Source organism: Oryctolagus cuniculus, chromosome 4, assembly GCF_964237555.1.
Source record: "Oryctolagus cuniculus chromosome 4, mOryCun1.1, whole genome shotgun sequence".
Lineage (NCBI taxonomy): Eukaryota > Metazoa > Chordata > Mammalia > Lagomorpha > Leporidae > Oryctolagus > Oryctolagus cuniculus.
Window position 1 is genome coordinate 104575666 of NC_091435.1, and position 25572 is coordinate 104601237.

The 25572-nt window shown below is 37.3% G+C and overlaps 2 protein-coding genes across 13 annotated transcripts in view; both read right to left on the reverse strand.

Moving 5' to 3' along the window:
* NAALADL2 (N-acetylated alpha-linked acidic dipeptidase like 2) overlaps window positions 1-25572 on the reverse strand; it is a 1435315-nt gene that overhangs the window by 451051 nt on the left and 958692 nt on the right. The gene's annotated exons all lie outside the window — the stretch shown is intronic.
* LOC127493958 (translationally-controlled tumor protein-like) overlaps window positions 1-25572 on the reverse strand; it is a 41221-nt gene continuing 15649 nt past the window's right edge. Inside the window, exon 1 of the mRNA XM_070072502.1 lies at window positions 1-25572. This exon is cut by the window's right edge and continues 15649 nt beyond it. Coding sequence (XP_069928603.1) covers window positions 3830-4186 — 357 coding nt within the window. The 5' untranslated portion in view covers window positions 4187-25572 and the 3' untranslated portion in view covers window positions 1-3829.

Genomic DNA, 25572 nt, shown 5'->3' on the forward strand with positions numbered 1-25572 from the left:
GTGTATAAATCTTTGTATAGCTACAAATTTTGAAAGGGTTTGTCAAATGTATAACACTCTATTAAAAAAAAGGGGGGGGGGTAAGAATTTGGCTTAGGGCCGGCGCCGCGGCTCACTAGGCTAATCCTCCGCCTTGCAGCGCCAGCACACAGGGTTCCAGTCCCGGTCGGGGTGCAGGATTCTGTCCTGGTTGCTCCTCTTCCAGGCCAGCTCTCTGCTGTGGCCAGGGAGTGCAGTGGAGGATGGCCCAAGTGCTTGGGCCCTGCACCCCATGGGAGATCAGGATAAGCACCTGGCTCCTGGCTTTGGATTAGCGTGGTGCGCCGGCCACGGCGGCCATTGGAGGGTGAACCAACGGCAAAAGGAAGACCTTTCTTTCTGTCTCTTTCTGTCTCTCTCTCTCACTGTCCACTCTATCTGTCCAAAAAAAAAAAAAAACCACAACAACAACAGAAATGTGCAGAACAGAGAAACTTACAGGATTGAAAGTAGATCAGCAATTGCAACAAGGTTACGCGTAGGGGGGAATGGAGACTGCTGTCAGTGTGAGGTTTCTTATCGGGGTATGGAAAGTATTCAAAAATTAGATAGGGAGATGGTTCTACAACTTCTTTATTTCACCAATACAAAACACAGAATTAACCTTATGGCATTACAATATCAAGTAATTAATTATAGTTTCTAAATGTGAATGTGCTTTTATATACGCCGATTTTTCACAGTTGTGAAGATTTTCTAGGCTACAATTTTAAAAATAAAAATATTAGGGGCAAGCATTTGGCAAAGCAGTTAAGATACTGGTTGTTGAGGCAGCCGCATCTCATTTTGGAGTCCTTGGGTTCAAGACCTGGCTCACTCTTAATTCCAGCTTCCCGCTACCACACAACCTGCACAGCAGCAAGGGATAGCTCAGGTGGTTGGGTCCCTGATACCCACATGAGAGATCTAGACTGAATTCCTGGACCCAATCTGGCTTGATCCAGTCCCAGTCATTTCAGGCATTTGGGGAGTGAATCAGAGGATAAGAGCTCTTTCTCTCTCTCTCTCTCTCTCTCTCTGTCTTTCTGGCTCTCTAATAAATAAGTAAAAATTTTAAAGTGAAGTATTAGTTTGTTTTACATATCAAATACTGCATACAATGTAATTCTTCAAAATGATTTAATTATAGATAAGATGTCAGTTACGTCTATGGACTCATTAGTGTCACTCAGAAATCAATATATAGTTTAGAAATGATTATTTAATGGGCAAATTAATGAATATATTATAAAAAAAGATTTATTGGGGCTAGCTCTATGGTGTAGTAGGTTAAACCTCCACCTATGGTGCCAGCATCCTATATGGGTGCTGGTTCATGTCCCTGCTACTCCATTTCCCATCCAACTTTCTGCTTATGGCCTGGGAAAGCAGTGGAGGATGGCTCAATTTTTCTTGGGTCCCTGAACCCACATGAGAGACCCAGAAGCAGCTCCTGACTCCTGGCTTTAGGTCAGCCCCAATCCAGCCATGCCACCATTTGGGGTGTGAACCAGTGAATGGAAGATACCTCTCTCTCTCTCTCTCTCTCTCTCTCTCTCACTGTGTCTGTCTCTCCCTATCTCTGTAACTCTGCCTGACAAAGTGAGACAGACATACAGAGAGAGGAGAGACAGAAAGAGATCTTCCATCCACTGGTTCACGCTCCAAGTGGCTGTAATGGCCAGGGCTAGGCAAGGCTGAAGCCAGGATCCAGGAGCTTCATCTGGGTCTCCCATATGGGTGCAGGTGCCCAAACACTTGCAGCCACCTTCTGCTGCTCTCCCAGGCACATTAGCAGGGAGCTGGATCAGAAGTTGAGCAGCCAGCACTCAAATATGGGATTCATGCATCACAAATGGGGGCTTAATCTGCTAAACCACAATGCTGGCTCCATGAATATATTTTTAAAGGAGAATTAATGGGGGCCAGTACTTGGTGCATGGGTTAAGCCTCCACCTCCCATATGGGTGCCAGTTCAAGTTCCGGCTGTTCTTCTTATGATCCAGCTCTCTGCTATAGCTTGGGAAAGCAGCAGGAGACGACCCAAGTGCTTTGGCGCCTGCACCCACATGGGCAACTTGGAAGAAGCTCCTCGCTCAAGGCTCCTGCCTTCAGATTGGCCCAGCTCATATCATTGAGCCATTTGGGGAGAAAATCAGCAAATGGAAGACCTTTCTCTCTGTCTCTCCGTCTCTCCATCTGTAACTCTGTCAAATAAAAAATAATCTAATTTTTAAAAAGATAATTAATGAATGTAATAAGATGTTTCCATGAATAAGTTTTTGAATTATCAAATTAGAAATTTAATTTCTGGGGCAAGAATTTGACCTAGTAGTTAAGACACAGGTAAGAACACCTGCATTCCTTATCATGGTACCAGAATTCAATACCTATTTCTGGCTCCTGATTCCAGTTTGTTGCTAAAGTGGACCCTGGGAGACAGCAATGAGGCTCAAGTAGTTGGGCCTTGAAACCCATGTAGGAAACTGGGGAAAACATAATTGAGTTCAGGTTTTCCAAGATTTGAATGGGAGAGATTCAGTAGATAGGATTTCTTTTTTTTTTTTTTTTTTTTTTTTTTTTCAACAGGCAGAGTGGACAGTGAGAGAGAGAGAGACAGAGAGAAAGGTCTTCCTTTGCCATTGGTTCACCCTCCAATGGCCACTGCGGCCGGCACGCTGTGGCCAGCGCGCCTCGCCTATCCGAAGGCAGGAGCCAGGTGCTTCTCCTGGTCTCCCATGGGGTGCAGGGCCCAAGCACCTGGGCCATCCTCCACTGCACTCCCAGGCCACAGCAGAGAGCTGGCCTGGAAGGGGGCAACCGAGACAGAATCCGGTGCCCCGACTGGGACTAGAACCCGTTGTGCCGGTGCCGCAAGGCGGGGCATTAGCCTACTGAGCCGCGGCGCTGGCTAAGTATTTAGGATTTTACACTACTCTCTCTTACTGTCTTGCTCTTCTCTTTCTGTCTCTCAAATAAATAAATAATTTTTAACATTTTAATTAATTTATTTTATTTTTATTTGAAAGAGATTTTATTGGAAAGACAATGATAAAGACAGAGGTCTTGAATACACTGGTTTACTCCTGAAATGCACAAAATTTTGGGGGCTAGCCAGTCTAATACCAGGAGCCTGGAACTCAGTCCAGCTCTCCCAAGTGGATGGCAGAGATCCAAGTACTTTAACCATCACCTACTGCTCTCCAGTATACACATTAGCAGGAAGCTGGAATCAGCAATAAATCTGTAACTTGAATCCAGGCACTCTGATATGGCATGTGGGAGACCAAGTGATATCTTAACTGCTAAGCCTAATTTGTGATCTGTGTTTTTCTTTCACTAAACGCAATCAATAATTCACCATGACTATAAAAATTTGAGAGTTGAGATACTGAAAAAGTCCCAACTTAAAAAATTATAATCGTATAGAGAATTCTAAATTGTTCAACTTTAAGCTATTTTTACATTTGCATTATATGTTGACTACACATAATTTAAAAATATGATTTGTCAATTGTTCATTTTCCATTTCAATTCTTTTTTTAACTTAAATCCATTTAATTTTTAGACTACCTATATGACAATGTTTTTTCCCTTATAAACAATGCTTCCACTCCAAGTAAATCATGGTCAAAATAATCAAGACCTCAAGGTAACCTCAGTCTAATTTCTTGTAAGTCATGTTGTTGTATGGATGACAAAGAGCAGCTAGTTATAATGAGCAGTGATAGATACAAAGTAATTGCCAATTTTGTTATCATTCTTCCATTTCCAAACCATCCTTAAAGAAAATCAGTGGGGTCACACCAACCTAATGGTAGTCCAGCCGAGCAACCATACTGTCTGGATTCATATTTTCACTAATAGAGAACTGGTCATTTTTTAAATTAGCAAGGCTGTGCTTGATTTGTTCTGCAATCCCCATCATAAAAGGTTTTACTCCTTCTGCTCTCTGTTCTTCTTGCCTGCCTTTGATTGATTTCGTGTAATCTTTGATACAGTTCTTGTAGGCTTCTTTTGTGAAGTTGGTTCCCTGCAGGTGACGGTTCATGACAATAACAACACTAGTAATGATAGTGCTTTCAGTACCTGCACCCTTGGGCCCTTGGTCTGAGGTATTTCCACCAACAATGGAATCATCGATGTTACCCTCTGTCCTACTGACCATCTCCCCCTTCACCTCCACGCACAGACCACTTGCAACTTCCTAGAGCCTGTAAATGTTGGAGAACATTTCATGGTGGCTGCTGAGTTCCCAGTAGATTATCATGATGGCTGCTGGAAGGAGACAATGGTGGCACTAGCTTCGCAGGAACCACTCGGCTCCATTCCTGTTCCAGCTCCCTGCTAATGGCCTGGGAAAAGAAGCAGCAGGTGGCTCAAGTGTTTGGCCCCCTGCCAATCATGTGGGGGACCTGAATGGAGTGCTTGGCTCCTGGCTTTGGCTGTGATCAGTCCTGGCCATTTTGGCCATCTGGGGAGTGACCCAGTGGATTGGAGACCTCTCCCTCTCTCTCAGTAATTCTGACTTTCAAATAAATGGATAAATCTTGACACACACACACACACACACACACACACACACACAAAGAGAGAGAGAGAGAGAGAGAGGGAGGGAGGGAGAGAGACTGGTAAAAATGAAGTATTGGAAAGGATATGGAATGGAGTAAGAAGATGATGACAATGTAAAACAGTACGCTAGAAAACTACTTGGTCATTCTTTATAAAGTTAAATATACCTCTACACCAAATCCATAAATTGTAGTCATTAATATTCCCCCAAGAAAAATAAAACCATATGGCCACACTCAGCCTCATATAAGCATAGTTGTAGTAGCTTTATTTTTAATACCCAAGATTAGAGACAACTCAAAGTCTATCACTTTCAACTTCTGAATTTTTGCACATATCGTTCCCTCTGCCTTAAAAGGGGTTCAATCCTTCTTTTCAACTGGAAATCTACTCCTCAACTCTACAAGATGCTAGAATTTACATCTTGCAAGGAAGCTGCCCCTGACTTGCTTAAAATGTAGGATACGTTTTTTCCTAAGGGATCTTACAGTCCGTGTATTTCCTATTGTTGTATATTTTCTATATAGGGCTAGAAATGTCTGTTAATGTCTAATCATCTAAGAAATGGTACTATTTGGTACTTTGTTGCTGAATCCTTAGTGTTCAGAACCATTCATTCATACAACAAATAGTTTTGAGTAACTACTATAGGCCAAGCAATAGTTCTGCCTGGAGGAATTTAATTTTTCAATAGGAGGTACAGTAAGTTCTTAATAAGTATTTATTTAATAGATCAGTACATATGAAAAGAATTTAAAATCAAGTAAAGTAGAGTGGCTACACTCAAAAGAATATGCTAAATTCACAGCAGTTTAACAAAATCAATAATATTTTTAGCCAAAACAGGTATATATTTTACAAAATGTATTATCTCATAGAGTATTAAAACTATCATTCCATATTTAGTTAATCATATTCACAAATAGTGATAAGAAGGATTCAATCCATTAACATAATGTCCTTTAGAAAAATAAAAATAGATTATCTGCATAATTAAACTTGTATCTCCTCTAAAATAACAAAACACATAGGTGCTATATTCAATGCTTAGTTCTGAAGCAATCTGGAGGTAGTTTGGGACTCACAAATATCCTATGGAAACTAATTATTGCACTAACCTATTCAGTACTTGAAAGAACAACATCATTTCAGCATTTGTAATGGCATAATGATTTATCTCATCTTCAAAAAGTGAAACCAACATACATACACAATCCATTAAATGTAGCTTGTTAAACTTCAAAGCTGTTCATAATTAGCCATCTCTTATCTCTTATATAAGACTGGTATTAAGATTGAAATAATACGTATAGTTTCAAAATCCTCTGTTTAAGATTAGGAATTAGGCCAGCGCAGTGGCTCAATAGGCTAATCCTCCGCCTTGCAGCGCCGGCACACCGGGTTCTAGTCCCGGTCGGGGAGCGGGATTCTGTCTCGGTTGCCCCTCTTCCAGGCCAGCTCTCTGCTGTGGCCAGGGAGTGCAGTGGAGGATGGCCCAGGTGCTTGGGCCCTGCACCCCATGGGAGACCAGGAGAAGCACCTGGCTCCTGCCATCAGATCAGCGCGGTGCGCCGGCCGCGGCAGCCATTGGAGGGTGAACCAACGGCAAAAGGAAGACCTTTCTCTCTGTCTCTGTCTCTCTCTCTCACTGTCCACTCTGCCTGTCAAAAATAAAAAAAAAGATTAGGAATTAAACTAAACTATGTAATTCGTGTCAACCCATATGATTCTATGAATTCAAATCAGCAAGCTACTTTGACCTATATGTCTTCAAAACTTGTTTTTAAGATTTATTTATTTACTTTAAAGCCAGAGTTACAGAGAGAGAGGGAGAGATAGGGAGAAATATTTCATCCAATGGTTCACTCCCTAGATGGCCACTCACTCAGGGTTGGGCCAGGCCAAAGCCAGGAACTGGAAGATTCATCTAGGTCTCGCACAAGGGTGGGAAGGGCCCAAACACTTGGGCCACCTTCCAGCACCTTTCCCAGGCCATCAGAGTGAGCTGGATCAGAAATGGAACAGCAGGAAAATGAACTGGCACCTACATATGATGCCATAACACAGGTGGTGGCTTTACCCACTATACCACAATGCCATTTTCTATCTTCAAATTTTTGATGCATTTATTTTGGGGGACAGTATTTTTAATACTATTTCCTGTAAGAAGACTAATGTCCTATAAAATATTAAAAATTGCTTTTTGTCAGGAGAAGGAAATGTCAGAGAGGCTTAGAAAATACCAGATTACATAAAATTAAAATGATTAATTTATCAAATGAATACTCAAATCCTTATTATCCTGATACTACTAATAATAAAAGGAGGGAAAAGGAATATCAGTTTCCCATTCAACTACAGAATCTTTTTTTTTAACTCACCACAAATTGTCTACAAAACTCCATTAGGTAACATTGGTTATATATTAGTGTTTTTGAAATTTTTGAGAAAAAATTAGTGAACATAAATCTTTCAGACTCCTTATTTACTTTAGAATATAATACAAGTGAATTTCAAGGGATGTGGTTTTATGGCTGAGACAAAGTCTGTAAATGTTTTGTGTAAGGGGCATAGAGTAAATGCTTTTGTGAAAAATGCAGTCTTAGCCTCAGCTATTCATCTTGGTTGGTGTTTCATGAACATAGCCATGGATAATGTTAGGTAAATTAATGGTCACAGTTATATTAAGCAAAAACTTTTTTCAAAAATAGGCAGTGGGCCATATTTTGCCATTTTCCCTAGAAAGTATAATATATTCCAAAAAAACCACAAAAATTCAAATTTATTGTGAGAAACTACATTAAGTTATAAGTTGATTGCAAAGAGGAAAGTAATAAAAGCTCTATTCAATTCAGATTTCTGGCCTTAAAATATGTTTTTAAAAAATTTGAACTTCTAACCATTTTTTAAATTTATTTGGAAGGAAGAGTGACACACAGAGAGAAAGGGAGACAGAGAAATCTTCCATCAGTTGGTTCATGCCCCAAACAGTCACAATGGCCAGAGCTGTGCCAGGCTGAAGCTGGGAGCCAGGAAGTCCATTCTGGTCTCCCAAACGGGTGCCAGAGGCTCTAGGACTTGGGCCATCTTCTGCTGCTTTCCCAGGCACATTAGCAGAGTGCCAGGATCAAACTGGCACTCTGATGGGTCATGCCCATATTGCAGGTGGTGGATTAACCTGCTGTGCCACAACACCAGACCCTAATGTATGAATTCTATAATGCAATATTTTTTGTTCAAAGACTGATCCTTTCTTACATGCCTGGGTCATTTTTGTTGTTGGCTATTGGTTTCTTTCTAAATTCAGAAAAGAACAGATGGCAAATTTCTATATTAAATGTTATTCTAGTTTGATGTACACAGTCTAAAAATTCCATTATATTTTCAAAAATGTAATTAGGAAAAAATGCAGAAAGAATCTTATCTACAAATGTTCATTTTACAAGCATGAACATTTTTGCCTCAGACCACTAGATATTTGAGTATTTACCCTTCAAACTTTTCAATTTTTAAGGAAATCTGAAATAATATCATACTGTCACAAACCATTTGAAAAGATTTCTTCCTGTTTGACTTCATTTATTTATCTATTTTTAGCGAGTATTCTTTCCTTGAACCATTTTTCAGTGCTTATCCAAACAGCATGCTTTTATCCTAGAAGGTGGAAAAATATAACAGTACTTCAGTTCTCTAAGGTGCTCCCCTCCTGTGGTACTGATATTCTAAATTAAGAGCTTCCACTGAAAGTGTTTAAGATTCTGTACTGAAGATAGGACAAGACACAGCAGTTAGTCCAAAGAAGGGCAAGTGAGCAGTATGGCCGTAAGTGAGTTAATAGGAAAACTAGGGCACTGAGAACCATCCTGCAAAAGAGAGCAATCTCATCATACTGACAGGTGGCACCAAAATGCTGACCATCAGGACTGTTGCTGCCACTACCTGCTGCTGCACTGTCCCAAACCTGCAGTCATTTCTTGTTCCAGAAATGAGATACATGTCATACTAAAATGTAACTGTGCTATTCTTTGAATCTTATTCATGCTAAATTTTATAAATCAATTACCTTCTAAATTAAGACAAAAAATAAAGATTTAACCACATAAGCCAGATAATTTACATATTTTATATTAAAATTTTAATTGACACATAATTTTATTTATTTATGGGGTACAATGTGATATTTCAACATAGCTATACAATGAATAATGATCAAACTATGGTAATTAGTACATCCATCACCTGAAATATTTATCAACTTTTTGTTTTGAGAAAGTTCAAAATACTCTCTACTAGCTATTTTGAAATACACAATTGAATGCTGTCAATCATAGTTACCCTACTGTACTATAGAACATTACAATTTATTATCATTTATATTTTTGGAATCTCTCTGTGTCCCTCTGACTTTCCAAATAAATAAATGAATAAATGAATGGATGAATGAATAATCACATAAATAGATCTTTTTAAAATGGAGAGTCACAGGCATTGTGGTATGGTTGGTTAAGCCTCCACTTCTGATGCCAGGATGCCACATCCTGAGATCTGGTTCAAGTCCTGGCTATTCTGCATCAGATTTGACACCCTCATGCTGCTGATGTATGTGGGAAGGCCAGTGAAAGATGGTCCAAGTACTTGGGCCCCTGTCACCCATGTGGAAGACCTGGATGGAGTTTCTGGCCCCTGCCTGCCTATTGCAATCGTTTGGCGAGTTATCCAACAGATGGAATACCTATCTCTCCCTCTGTCTGTCCCTCTGCCTTTCAATATTAATATTTTTTAAAAATAAAACAAAGGAACTAAAATGCTACCTAATATTCTATAATATTACTCTGATAAATATCCAATAAACATAGGTGCTAGGAAATTTAAAAATATTTTAATTAAGACCACTTAAACATATTGCTATTAAAACATGAAAAATCCTTTTAGAAGATATTCATAAGTTACCTCTAACAAACAAGCAAATTTAAAACAAGTAAAATGATTCATGTATGTCAGAAACTATTAAATGTTGAATATTTTAAAAAAGTTAATAATACTAAAACTAGCTGTTACTAAGCTGATTTTTATAGTAGAAATGTATACTACATATGTCTGCTTTGCAATCTCAGACTCAAGTTTGTCAAGTAGAGCTAAAGTAATCACTTTGCACAGAAAACAACAAATTAATTAATGTAAAAAACAGTAATGTTTATATTCCTTTCTGGGAAAAGAACTTCAACTCTAAAATTACTTTATTAATGTATAAGAAAAAAAAACTGATTCCACTCCTCTGGTTATAACATATTTATAAAAATAAATACTAAATTTTATTTAATTAATCTGATCTAAAGTATAAGATGCTGGTTAACTGTTTATATGATGCATTTATAATCCCAGGTTGCTTTTTATACAATCAATTATTTTAGCATTTTATATAATGTTTAAAGTGAGATGCATCTGTATAATGAATGCCTTATTCAGGAAAGGGTAATTGTTAATTCTTTATCATCTGTTTCTTCTTACTGATAAAAAAAAAATACATACATTGAAAAAGACATTTAAGGGGTGGGCATTTAGCCCAGTGATTAAGTCACCAGCTGGAATGCACACATCCCATGTTGGCTTCCCTGCTTCCAATCCAGTTTCTCATCAATGTACACTCTGGGAGGCAGTAGATGACAGTTTAAGTACTTGGCTCCCTGCTACCCTGTGGAAGATCCGGATTGAGTTTTGGGCTTGTAGCTTCTGCCTGGTCTAGCCATCACTATTGTGGGCATTTGGGGCATGAACCAGCACATGAAATCTCTCTATCTCTCTTTCTGACTCTTAGCCTTTCAAATACAATGAATAAAAACATGTTTTTAACAGATACTGGAAACTTAAAATAAAACAGTACTTAAAATTCTGAGTTTGATTTCATTATATTCAGTTTCCTGAAAGAGTTCTTACACTCTGGTAAATGGAAAATATAGTAGGCAAAGAAATACAGTTAAATAAGGTCTGTATAACCACAGACAATATGCCTTCAGCAGTTTCTTAAAACATGTAAAGCCTTATATGAAAGTCTATAGTATATTACAAAATACGTGATTTCTGCATATCTAGGAAAGAGGGATTGATTTCTAAAATAGCACAGCATGGGCTCACTATGAAATATTTAAATTCCCTCTTTCATTTTCATAAGGATATTCAGTTGATAGCTCGAAAGGATGCTATACATCCTGCATACGAGGGTTTCAGCAAGAATTCTGACACATTTTTTCATGTAGATGTCTTGGCAGACTGAATGGAAAAATGAGACCTAAATGATAAAAGAATAAGATAAATGTATATTTTCCTGAGCTCTGGTGCTGAAAATGTCAAGTTGGAGACAAGTCTGCTGCTATAGTTCTTACATTGTAGAGAGGGGGAAACTATAACCAGAACCGCACCAACATTCTTGTCAGAATGCACGTGTCAGGGCCACCTGGTGGGGCAGATGAATTGGTGGAGGAGAAAAGGGCATTATTTTTTGGAAGTTTTCCAGGTGAATATATGGACTATTTGACCTACCCCTCTGCTAACTCTGTGTAGCGTTCTACAAAGCTTAGTTTCTGGACTCTTTGGTTACATATGTGAATCAATGATTTTGATGAGAAATATGTAAAACTCCAAATTACAGCCTTGATGAAAAGCCATATCTAGTCAGATAAACCTTTGAGACGAGGAACAAAAAAGGGCAATTAAAACATGGGTTTGGAGAATTATTACTGAAAGCCACAGGAGATATGAATATAAACCAGACGAAGTCAACATTAGGCTGGCCCAGTATTTAGACCCAAGCAATCTGTTTGCAAAAACCACATATTTAATTACAAAGAGTTACAGCATTTAGTTTTGAACTCAGCTTGAGCTTTGTTCACCCTAGGACTTATTCTCAATTGGCAGAAAGAAGATGTTCCCTTGAAAATACATAGCAAATAAAAAAAAGCTGGAGAGTTAGTGAATGATAATTGATGTCAAATAACATGAACATGTTGAAGACAGACTTCAACCTATATGGTGAACATTACTAACAGTAGAAGTGAAGTTTGCATTCAGATTCATAAACAGTATCACTCACAGCCATGATAAAGTAAGAGGCACAAGAGTAGCCCTCCTGTCTTGAACATCTGGACAAATGCTGCTTTTAGATTCTGAAATATTTTGAACCCTGAAGAAGTGATATGAAGTGAGCCTTATGGTTGCCCTACTTTTCTTTTAGAAACACTTTTCAGAACACTTAGGACCATGGAAATTATGCTGAGCTGAAAAGACAGATATTCGAGTTTCAGAGACAAAGGCTGTTGGTGTTTTTAGCACAGAGTATAGGAAAGGGGGAGTGTCACATGAAAACAACTCCAGAAATCCACATCTATTTCCCCTTGCATAATGAGTTATCAGTGTACACGGTGAGCTCAAGATTGCTTGGTAAAGCATCACTATTAAGGAATATAAACCAAGGATTAGTGATGCTTACAACTAAACGAACTACCTGATAGTACAGAGTAAAACATACGTTAAAGAAACACAACGAAATCCTATACACAGTCACATGATATTCACAAAGTTCAGCATCCAATCAAAAACAGGGAAACTATAAACAAACAAACAAAAAAATCATAACATATAGCCACAGGAGAAAACAACATAAACAAACACCCAAGAGACACGGATGATAGACAAAGACTTAAAGCAAAACAAAGTACCTGAGGCTGGTGTTGTGGCGAAGCACGTTAAGCTGATGCTTCTGACATTGTCATCCCATATCAGAGTGCTGATTAAAGTCTGGTTGCTCCACTTCCAATTTAGTTATTTGCTAATGATCCTGCAAAGGCTGGGAAAGATGACCCAAGTGCTTGGGCTGCTACCACCCAAGTAGGAAAACAGGATGGAATTCCTGGCTCCTGGCTTTGGCCTGACCCAGCCCTGGCTTTTGTGGCCACTGGGGAAGTGAACCAATGGGTGGAAGATTCTCTCCCTTTTGCTCTCTTTCTCTCTCTCGCCTTGCTTTTTAAATCAATCAATAAATCTTTAAAATAAATAAAATAATATAAAACTTTTATATATAATTCCAGAGATCTCAAAAGTTCAGCAGGATGAGCAGAGAAACATAAACTATTTGTAAAATAGCAAATGAGCCTCCTAAGACCCCAAATGATAATAACTGAAAGGGAAAACTCACTGGAAGGGCTTAAAAGTAGATTAGAAACTGCTGAAGAGCTCAAGAAATTTAAAGTACTGAAAGAATCTTGAACTGTAGCATGGTGAAAAAAACAGAGTTAACAAAACAAGAAAGCAAAGCCTAAGTATCTCTTGGGACAGTATCAGGCTATCTAATATACTTAAATTGGAGCTTCATGATTTGAGAGGGGAGACACAAGCATTTTGACTTTAAAAATAGTCTTCAAATTTGTGAATTTGATGAAAAACAATAATTTGCAAATTAAAATAAAAAGCTTAAGGAACATCAAGCTGGAGAAGCACAAAAATAACTACATTAAGCCATATAATAATCAAATTGCTTAAAGTCAATAGTAAATAAAAACTCCTAAAGACTCCCTGAGAAGAGAGAAATTACACATCCAGGAAAACAAAGAATGACTTAGTAACAATGGGAGCATCCAGTCAACAGAACATCATTAAAGTTTTGAGGCAAAAAATTTTATAAAAAAATCCAAGAGCAAAATCTTTTTTAAAAATCAACATGAGGATAAAGAATTGGCTAGCAGCAAAATTATGCTGTAGAAATGTTAGAGGTAGTTTTTTTTAGAGTAAAGGAAAATTAACATATTGAATCTCAGATACAAAAAGGAATGAAGAGTGATAGAATTGGTAAATATGTGGGTATATAAAATACTTTTAAATGTATTTAAAAGACAACTATGTAAAATAAAAATAATATTTTATCTAGATAGAAATTAAAGAATTAAACATTCTTTAATAGTACACAGAATAAGGGGGATAAGGAGGCATGGTATAAAGTTTTCAAATCATATTTGAAGTAATTATACTAGAATATGGACTGAAATACTGAACCATAGAGAGGAATCAATGAGGTTGAGGCAAAGAAAGTATGTATAGCTAATATGTTTTTAACAATAGAGGAGGTAAAACAGACACTAAAATAAAACACTCAATCTATAAATATAAAAGAGTAAAAAAGGAACAAAGAATGAATAAGAAAAATAGAAATAGCCACATGGTAAATGTAGCCAAAAATATCACTATTTTGGTTAAATGTCATGAGAACATGAAAACTAAAAGCAAAATTGACAGAGATGAGATCCATTACATATGATCTACAGAAAGCCCATTTTAAATATAAAGACAGATTGGTTGAAAGTAAAAGGATGGAAAATATTGGAGTGACTGCCCTGATATGAGATGAAATAAACTTCAGGACAAGAAATATTGACAGGGATAAAAAGGGACATTTTATAAACAAGTCAATTTATTGAGAAGATATAGCAATTGTAAATATAAATATAAATATATATATATATGTAATAATAGAGCTTCAAATTACATTACTGGAAAAAAATCAAGGAATGCCTAAATAAATGATGAGATTGACCAGGAAGGTGAGTTATCAGACACAACACTATGAATACTTAAAATATTCTTGAATACCGCTATACATTCAATCCAATCCCATTCAACATTCTAATGGTCCACGTTGTAGAAAATATCAAGTTTATTGTATTTTTTAAAGATTTTATTTATTTATTTGAGAGGTATAGTTACACACAGTGAGAGGGAGAGACAGAGAGAAAGGTCTTCCTTCTGTTGGTTCACTCCTCAAATGGCTGCAATGGCCAGAGCTGCGCCAATCCGAAGCCAGGAGACAGGTGCTTCTTCCTGATCTCCTATGCGGGTGCAGGGGCCCAAGCACTTGGGCCATCTTCTGTTGCTTTCCTAGGCCATAGCTGAGAGCTGGATTGGAATAGGAGCACCCGGGACTAGAACCGGCGTCCAAATGGGATGCAAGCGATACAAGCAGAGGCTTAACCTACTGCGCCATAGTGCCACCCCCCTCAGGCTTATTTTAAAAAATAACCTGAAATTAAAGAACTAACATAATTTTGAAAGAGAAATAGAAATTTGGAGTAATATTTCTTGATTTCAACACTATAAAGCTGGTGTAGTCAATAGTCATTGCTGTAAAAATGGACCAATAGATCACTGGAACAGAATACAGAGTCTAGTAAGGGACTCTGTCTTATATTTTCAGCAGTGATGATGATGCCAACATGTGTCAATAAGGGAGGTAAGATCTTTTCACCCAGTGGCCAACTTGATATTCATGAGTGAAAAATAAACGTCGCCTTTTCCTTCACCCCATACACAGAAATAAACTCTAAAGGTAAAAGATAAAATTACACAACTTTTAGACTATAAAACAGAATATCTCCATTACATGGATGGAAAAAATATTTTTAAGCTATCATATAAAAGACGTTTTTAAGCTATATTTCTACAGAGATAAAACATCATTATAAACTTTTACTTAAACAAAAAACAGTCAATAGTGAAAATTCAAGGCTGGACATATTGGCACAGAAGTTAAATGACTGCTTACGAGGCCCACATCCCATGATCAGCTACCTGCTTGGAGCCCTGGCTATCTTGCTTCCAATCTAACTCTGAGAGGCAGCAAATGATGTCTCAAGTGGTTGGGCTCCTGCCACCCACATGGATAGAGTTCTGAGCTCCTGGTTTCTGCCTGGCCCAGCACTGCTTGGGAGCATTTGGGGCATGAAACAGTGAATAAATCTGTCTCTTTGTACTTCAAATAAAATAAAAATAAAAATAAATAATGAAAAATTTAAATTAAAATTGAAGTCATGGACTGGTAGAAAAAAATTTTTTTTGACAGGCAGAGTTAGACAGTGAGAGAGACAGAGAGAAAGGTCTTCCTTCCGTTGGTTTACCCCCAAAATGGCCACTACGGCTGCGCCAATCTGAAGCCAGGAGCCAGGTGCCTCCTCCTGGTCTCCCATGCAGGTGCAGGGCCCAAGGGCCTGGGCCATCCTCCACTGCACTCCCGGGCCACAGCAGAGAGCTGGACTGGAAGAGGAGCAACCGGGACAGAGTCTGGCGCCCCAACCGGGACTAGAACCTGGTGTGTTGCCGCTGCAGGCAAAGGATTACCCTAGTGAGCCTTGGCACCAGCTGGTAGGAAATATTTGTAATATGTATATCTAACAAATGACATGCATCTGAAATACATAAAGAACAATACAATAAGAGAAAAAATAAATTCAGCACAATATATCAAGAGATTCTTTGAAATGATACACTTTTAAAAATTTTTGTTAAAGATTTATATATTTTATTTTATTTTATTTTATTTTATTTTATTTTATTTTATTTTAAAGACAGAGTAACAGAGAGAGAGAGAGGAGAGAAAGAGAGAGAGAGGTGTCTTCCATCCTTTAGTTCACTCCCCAAATGGCCTCAATGGCTGGGGCTGTGCTGTTCCAGAGTCAGGAGCCAGGAGCTTCTTCCAGGTCCCAGTTCTCTCACGTGGGTGCCGGCACTGTGGGCCAGGGCTTTGACCCACTGTGCCACAGCACTGGCTCCAGAAAAGATATACTTCTGGTTAATAATCACTTAAAAAGATGATCAAAGTCATTTGTTACACGGAAACACAAATTTAAAAAGAAAGGGTGTTAAAATTAAGACTGACTCACAAGTATTTCAAAGATATTAAAATAAGGAAACTCACACGTAATCAGTGGGAGTATGACATGGTATAAACACTTTGGAATGAGATCTGCATTTTTAAAATAAAGGTCAACATAAACTTACTATGTAACTCAGCAATTTCATTCTTTAGTGTTTGCTAAAGGCCATGAAAACCTATGTATAAAAAAAAAGGTTTGTATGTGAATGTTCATGTTAGATTGATTAATAATAGCTCCATACTGGAAACTGTCAAAATGTTAAACAGGGGTCGGCACTGTAGCATCATGGGTGAGGCTGCCATCTGCAGTACCAACATCCCATATGGGTGCCTGTTCGAGTCTGAGCTGCTTCACTTCCAATCCAGCTCCTTGCTAATGCGCCTAGGAAGGCAGCAGAGGATGGCCTAAGTGCTTGGGCCTCTACACCCACGTGGGAGACCCAGAAGAATCTCCAAGCTCCTGGCTTTGGATCAGTCCAGCTCCAGCCATTGTGGCCATTTAGAGAGTGAACCAGAGGATGGAAGACACCCCCCTACACACACACACACACACACACTCTCTCTCTCTCTCTCTCTTTCTTCCTCTCTCTATAATTCTACCTTTCAAAATAAATAAGTAAATCTTTTACAAAATGTTAATCAGCAAGAAAATAGACTAGCAAACTGGCATGCACACACAGTGGAATGCACCTAGCAATAATCAGGAATAAATTAATGATACACATGTCAACATGAATGAATTAAGAAAAAAATGCTGGGATCAGAATTGTGGCGCAGTGGGTTAAAGCCACGGTCTTCAGTGCCGGTATCCCATATGGGTACCAGTTCAAGTCCCGGCTGCTCCACTTCAGATCTGTCTCTCTGCTATGGCCTCTCTGCCATGGCCTGGGAAACCAGTGGAAGATGGCCCATGTCCTTGGATCCCTGAACCTGCATGAGAGACCTGGAGGAAGCTCTTGGCTCCTGGCTTTGGATCTGCCCCTCTACTATGGCATGGGAAAGCAGTGGAAGATGGCCCATGTCCTTGGATCCCTGCACTCGCGTGAGAGACCTGGAGGAAGTTCTTGGCTCCTGGTTTCGGATCAGCTCAGTATGGCCATTGTGGTCATTTGGGGAGTGAACCAGCAGATAGAACACCTCTCTCTCTCTCTGCCTCTGCCTCTCTGTAACTGTCTTTCAAATAAATTAAATAAAGAATAAAATGATGAGCAAAAGATGCCAAACACAAAAGAACATGCAACTATATGATTCCATCTATAGGAAGTTCTAGAATAGACAAATTAAGTCTATACTAGTAGAAATAGTTAAGTGTTTAAATTAGGTTAGTGGCATGACAAAATTCATTACATTTCCCACGTAAAAATTTTATATTTAAAATTGGTGATACATATATGTATGAGTGTGTGTATATATAAATATATATATATATATATATATATATATATATAGTGTGTGTGTGTGTGTATGTACATGTATTTACCTCAAAAGTTCATAACATAAATAATGGGCAGGGTATTCTTAGCTTTGGCTTAGTCTATGTGAAATATTTCACATGGTTTTGGATAGTTGCGCATTCAGTTCAAGCCTAATGATTATCAAAAATATTTCTCAATCCGAGACTGCCTGAATAAAAACCCAGTAACTTCAGGACAAGTGACAGTAATGTTACAAGTCTCCCACAGTGTAATGGGATGTCCATTTCTGCATGCTGTATTTTAAGAAGGCACTTGACTTTGCTGAGAGGATGACGCTCATAATGAAGACTCTTAAGAAAAATGTTCAACATAACTAGAATTGCTTTTAATCCAGGAAAGAGAAAATGTGGTTGAAATCTTGTAACTATCCTAAAAAAATGCACACACACACACAAAAACTAGAGCTTAATGTGACAGAGACTGTTCAATGTTACATTGATTTTCCACTATGTCCTTATTAACAGAATCTTGGTCTTAATAGGTATGGCAATATGCCCAGGTATAAAAATTCTTTGATCAAACTGCATTTTGGCTAAGGCCAATGAAACATAAGCAGAAATTGCTTGGCAGGACTTTAGAGAAACAGTCTTAAAAGATTCATCAGTCTTAGTGGGCACATGCCTTTCTCCTCCTTCCAACCACAGTGCAGAATGATCGGTATATTTCACCTTCCATCCACCAGCACAAGGAGAAGGCAGAGACCTTTGGTTTGATATCTTTGAGATTTAGGATTAACATCAATTCTTCCATCAGACTTCTAGTTTTGTGAGGAAAAAATCCCCTATTGGGACAAATTCTCTGTGAATCCGTCTTCTCACATGTAGGAAAGATCCAAGACTAATTGACACTGGGTAGGTACAAGTAATGCACAGACATACTCACTTTGACTCCAGAAGGCAGAATGTGAGCAAGTTTAGGATTATGTAGGTATTTGGTCAGCACCATGAATAATTTAATGATGGAGCTTTACAGAAACTGAATGGGCTTGTTAAAAATGTAGTGACTTCTGTACTCTGGCAGTTCATCAGAGTCTGTAAGGCAACATGTCAGCCTAATGAAATGAGATCTGACTAGGAAATGCTGGATAAGAAATCATGTGAACTGATTCCTAAGGGTTAGCCCTTTAAAACTAGGATACTATGGCAGAATTTTTTTAAAAGACTAATTGTATTTGCCTATATCATGTTATGACAGGAATTTGGCCTAAGGAAGTAGAACTACTTTACCTTATTCTGGTAATATTTCTTGCAAAAAATATTAGGAAACTAGAAGGAACATTTTGTGGATGTACTTTTTCTAAAGGTCACAAAGAACTTTTAGGTTTTAAACATTTGGAAAGAAGAATGATAGCCATTTTAGTTGTTATCAAATCAGCTTCACCTGACTTGTATAGCAAACAGAATGGTTTCTAAATAATATTATCCATAATATTGTTGACTCTGCTTTGAGAATTCTAAATTCTGCATTTTAGAAGGCATTACAAGTGAAGCAGAATTTTTAAGATAAAACAAATGACAGGAAAAATGGAAGAAATAAAACTTCAAATGATTATAGTTATAATTTGAAACTTTCTTAATATTGCCTAAGCCAAATCATCCTTTTGGGAAAATTCATGCCACATTTTTTTTCAAACAATATTCATCCTATGACATAAATATGGCCCAATGTTCTTATTTTTAATTGACAGGCTTGTCAGATATTTCAATGCCTCTGAACATACAATATTATGACATTCAGGGCCAAAGAGCAAGGGTTCTCCACTTGCTTTCAGTTGAAAGCAAAGAGGTTCTCAAAAGCTGTCATCCCATCTCTTTTATGTTCTGCAAGCTGCCTGAACTTGTCAGTTTGCTTCCATTGCACTTTTATTGAAATAATACAAGAAAAAGTTATTACAGTGTTTACACCTTTAAATTGAATTTATTTTGTGATCAGGTAGAAATGGCACAGAACCATAAAATATAGGAAGTGGAAGAGTTTTGGGGAATAATATTAAGCCCAACACTCCCAATTCTTCCAAGTGTGGCTGGAGAGGCCAAAATGACCTCTCAAACTCATACGTGCTAATAGTAGTAGATGACTCTGGATTGCTATCCATCCTACATTTATTTAACATGCACATGCATAGAACTATTTTGTACAATTCCCCATTTATTGGCTATAACTCTAACCAGTTAATCATTTTTTTAACCACTAGAGAATCAGAAGTAGCAGTAGTTAATGATGATAAGAGTTCTGATTTTAAGGTTCAAAAGACATTTTATAAAAGAAGTTTCCAATATTTCATTTTCTTATATTGGAGACTTTAAAAAGAAATAAGAACCAAAATCCTATTTGTAAGAATTCCATATTGAAAATCTAGGTAAGAACAAAGGATGACTTTTCCCATTGTCTCACTTTCCTATATAGTAACCAGAAAAATGATTTCCCAAAGAAATGGATAGAATCACATAAGCTAAAACGTTTCTTTTGCATTTTGTTCATGGGCTGACGATGAACTATGACTGAATATTGAATAATCATTCTTTCATCCTTTGTAGTCTGGCTTTCTTTATCCAGTGGCAGCATGTTCAGACAGGCAGCTCTCGGATGAAATGTGACAATATTAAATTCAATCTTAGCACAGAGCACCTCAATTTCACACTTGTGGTAGCTGGATTAACCCAATTATTTTTTGGAGGTTAAGGGAAACTTTTACATTTTCAGGGAAACACCATCCTTCAGAAACTAGGAAGTGGCATTTTGTTATCTCAACACAATCTTATGGAGGCTGAAAAAAATCAGTTAGTGTTTATTAAATTTTAGCACACAATCACACGGAGCGTTTGCAAGGAAGTATATATGATTCCCAAGAAAATGCACTCTGAGTTCTTCACTTTGATTCTCAGACATAGGTACAACCTGGGACATTGATTTAACACACCTATCAGGTAAAATATTCCAGTGGACCAGTATCAGCAGCTCAAGAATCTTGGCTATAGCACAAAATACACACATATACACAGGGGCACACGTACACACAGATCTGAAAAGTTTCATTGAAATTTGGCATTACTTTTAAATTCCAATTTTCCTCAAACATTTTGAAGCTCCCTAGTGTGGGTGAGACTTCAGAAAGTTCATGGAAAATATGTTTATTTTGTTGCAAAAATATTTTAAGTCAGACATACAATGTTCTTCAAACAATTCACAGATAAAGGGATTATGAAAACACTATATGTGAATTTGAATATTTTTGAATCAAAATAAATTTTTTATTTTTCTGTGAACATTTTATTTCTTTGAAAAATATTTGTTTATTTATTTTCATCTACCTGAAAGGCAAAGAAATAGATACGGGAAAGAAAGTATAAGAGGTCTTCTATCTGCTGATTCTTTCCCCACAAAAGCCCACAGCAGCCAGAGAAAGGTCACCTGAAGCCAGCTGCCCAGAACTCCATCCAGTTCTTCCATGTGGGTGGCAGGGCCAAAGCACTTCAGCCACAATTCACCGCCTCCTAGGATGCATTCTATCTGCAAACACATATATCTATCTGTGTGTCTGTATGTGTGTGAGTGCTATATTCCACAGTATAAAAAGGATTATACAAAAACAAGTTAGATCCAACCATTTTCCTTACAGTTGATTTCAAATTTATCAGGTCACATTTTGTGAAATTATAAATTCTATTTAAAATATAGAGCCTACAAGGAGACTTAGATGGCATTCTTAATTCTCACCTTCTGCCCTGGCCCAGCCCTGGACATGGAGAGCATTGGAGAGTGAGCCAGTGTACAGGAGATCTCTGTTTACCCATCTCTGACTCTCTTTGTGTCTTTCTCCCTCTCTATCTCTCTGTCTTACAAATAAATAAATTTAATTTAAATGCAGTGGTGCTTTATCCTTGATGTTAAATATATTCTTTATGTGCTTTATATCTTCATATTTTTAGGTTTTCCAATTTAAAATACTCTATTTCACCACACTCAGAGGTATGCACACTATCATACTGGTATTTTGGTTTCCGGACTGAGAAAGATGATCAAACAATGTGGTATTTTCACTTGATGGGATAAGGACTACACACAAAATCTAATTTTACATAAATCTATCAAAGTATACACTAGATTGAAGATGATTAAATATTTGCTAAAATATGATTTGAAGCCAAGAGATTTCTATTCTGACTCTGTCACTTATAAGCGGTATGGCTTAAGGCAATGTACTAAAACTCTTTGAATCAGGATTACTTTCCTAGTCTATAAAATAAGGAGAATACTAGCTGAGATTAAAAAAAATAAACAAAATAATGGAATCATATCAACTATAAGAATACAAATTTCAACACTAGTTTCATATTAATATAAAAAACAGATTAGCACCATAACACATCACTATTATGGGCTCACAAATCCACATTTCTCCATGTGTCTTAGATTAAAATCTAGAATGATTTCTCTCTAAAATCTAGAATGATAAATACACATCCATTATGTATTTATCAGATACATGTGCTGTACTTTCTTCTTAAAAATTGTACTAATGATACACAAAAAAATTTATCATGTGTCCAACTGTCCCAGAAGGAAATTTCAAATAGTGCCTGGAGTACATCATATGGCAAGTAGTTATCTGACACATCACTCTCCTTAGCAGCTAAAAAGAAAGATTATTTCACTTTATTGACAATATCAGATTTTCTGACAGAAATGTATTTTCCACATGTTACCAGAAGGAGTCATAGAGAATATAAGTCAAAAATACTTGTTAAAAATTGTCAGTTTGATTCTTATCTCTTCTAAGATATGTCTCCTCACTGACCCCACTGACTAACATGTGATCTGTCCTTTGAATACATCCCTATGTGTTTTTTATCATAATTATTTTACTTATATTGATACCAATATGAAGTTATAATATGTTCCAAATGTAGGATACTATACTCATCTGTCATTTTACATGACTCAAAAGAAGGTTCTCTTCACATTCACAAATAAAGATTAGGATTTCTTTAAATTAGGCAAGAAACGAGTAGGAGTAAGTGTGCTTTGGGAACAGCAGGCTTGGGTATCAGCTGTTGCATACCAACAATAATTTTTTTCACCGTAGGCCATGTGATAGATGACCTGGAGTGAGCATGCTAAAACATTTGAGTAACCTAAACAAGAATTTGAAGCATTGTGAATAACTGGTGATAGCATGCCCAATTCTAAAACTCTAGAGAATTATGTTACTACTACTACTACTACTACTACTATAGGACTTGAAACAAATTTCTCAGAATCTGAAATCTGCTCTTTCCTGCCCTCTTTGCTTTTGCCATCTCTTTGCCCACCACCACATTCTGTTCCTTTGATTTCAATCTTCATCACCAATAGTGGAACACTTATTTTCGTTTTATTTCATGCGTGAGATAAATATTTATGTTCTCTGATTCTCTGATGTTAAAAGAGATATGATAAGTCCTTCACATTTTTTCTGAACAAAGGAAATGGAGAGAGGGCAGAGGGAAAAAGTGAGGGAGAAGGAGAGAGAAAGAGAGCATGTATTTGTACATGCTTGTGTGTTTCTGCATGCACATGAAAGCAGACTGATTTCTCTCACTCTGTACATCTGATTACGTGGTATTGTCAAGGGGTAGGTTTCTCAGTGTTGGTGTAACACACAGCGACTTTACCACTGAAATACAACTAGCGCCAAAACACTTCTGTTTCAAGGCACAAGGAACTGATGGTGAACATGAATTCGTGTTAATGTTTAACAGAGTGAAGCTGGATGTCAAATCAGTCTTCAAAGCAGCTTCTTATCTAAGCAACTGATTACTAATAAATAGGATTTTTTCAATCTGCATGATTTTCCACAACTTGTTTTATTTTGAATATATTTGAAAGATCACACAACTCAAGGGCATATCTGAAATTAAATTTACAGCAATATTATAGTTTCAGACTGAGGGTTGTTGCAAGTTCTCTACTGGTATTCTTAAAGCATAGATACCAGTGTTTGCAATGAGCTTTGGTGGTGAGAATAATAAAAAATATTATGGTAATTTTGTGATAAAATTAATTAAATTGTCTGGTCAAAATAAGAATGATATAAACATAAAGTAAAATTATTTCATAGTAATGTTCATACATGGTTATGTGTAGGTATGTTTGTTCAGTTGAACTATGGGAAACATTTAAACTTGGCAGGGAGAAGAGAGAGAGAAGAGGAGAGAAAGAGAGAGAGAGGGAGGTGAAAAAACAAAGAGACACAAATAGAGACATAGAGAATCCTATGTCATAAAGGGAATATATCCATTTGAAAGGTAACATTTTCCTTATGGCAAAGCATAGACTGTAATCATATTATATTTAGCATTTTACTTTTAAATTTGAAGGTTAGAATAGTGTCAGCAAATATTAGAAAAAAGAAACACAGCATAAAAGAAACAAAGCAAACAATCGAGGAGAAAAAGACTGGACAGAAAAAAATATACCACAAAGATCATCAATGATAGGGAAAAACACACACTTATAATTATATTGTAGGAAAATTCTATAATCATTAAATAAGGCATGGCATGGTTTTAAAAGGATACATCTGAGTTTAACAAAATCTTCCTGAAATTAAAGATACGGTATCAGAAACAAAAATTATACATAAAGTTGATATACAATATTGATGCGACTTCAAAAAAGCAAAGCAACAAAAAGACGGATAATAAGAGAGAAAAGAAATGGAGAGGTCAGTACAGGTAGAAAAGCAAAGAAGCATCAGAAAGCAGAAGCAAAGCAAATGGAGAAAGAAAAAAAACTTTATTTATTTATATTTATCAAATAAATATTTAGAAACATTTCTCCAAACTGAAAGATGTATATCATATGGAAAACATCTCTGACAAATACGAGAAAATCAATGAAGATTCATATTCATGCATACCATTATATGCATGGAAAAGTTCATGAAAGTCTCCCAGATTAACATTACAGTTTAAACAGGATCTGGCTTCCCAAACATCATACAGACATTTAAACCCCAAAGTCTAATGATAAAGGTTAACAGGTTAATGTTAGTGGATTCCCATAGAGACTCGACCTAATTGTGCCATCTGGGAGTCAGACTCAGGGAGAGGTCTTCTGGTGGCATCCCCTCAAAAGGTAGTTCTCCATAGAAAGTTGGTTGTATAAGCAAAGTATATTCCTGTCTCTCTGCTTCATAACTTGTTATGTAATTATCCTCTGCCATCCTCCTGCCTTATCTGATGCCTAAACCAAGGTGGCCACCAAATCTTGGACTGTGAACATCCAAGCAGAAAGCCAAAAACTAACCTTCTTCCCTCCTAAGTTGCTCTTCTTAGATACTTGTTAAAGCAACAAAACATTGACAAATACAGGTAAGAAGTTGCCAAATGAGCCATTCTGTATATTCAGAAATTACAGCAGTATGGAACCTTTTAACAGTAACACTCTATGCTGAAAAGCACTAGAAAATTCTGCAGAAAAATTAGTTCTAACACATTTTATATTTAGCTAAAATATCAGTGAAGAATATGGCTGAATAAAAACACTTGGGGCCGGCACTGTGGCTCAGCGAGTTAATGCCCTGGCCTGAAGCGCCAGCATCCCATATGGGTGCCGGCTCTAGTCCCGGCTGCTCCTCTTCTAATCCAGCTCTCTGCTATGCCTTTGAAAGCAGTAGAAGATGGCCCAAGTGCTTTGGCCCTTGTACCCACGTGGGAGACCGGGAAGAAGCTCCTGGCTCCTGTTTTCGGATTGGCACAGCTCCAGCCATTGAGGCCATCTGGGGAGTGAACCAGCAGATGGAAGACTCTCTCTCTCTCTCTTTTTCCCTCT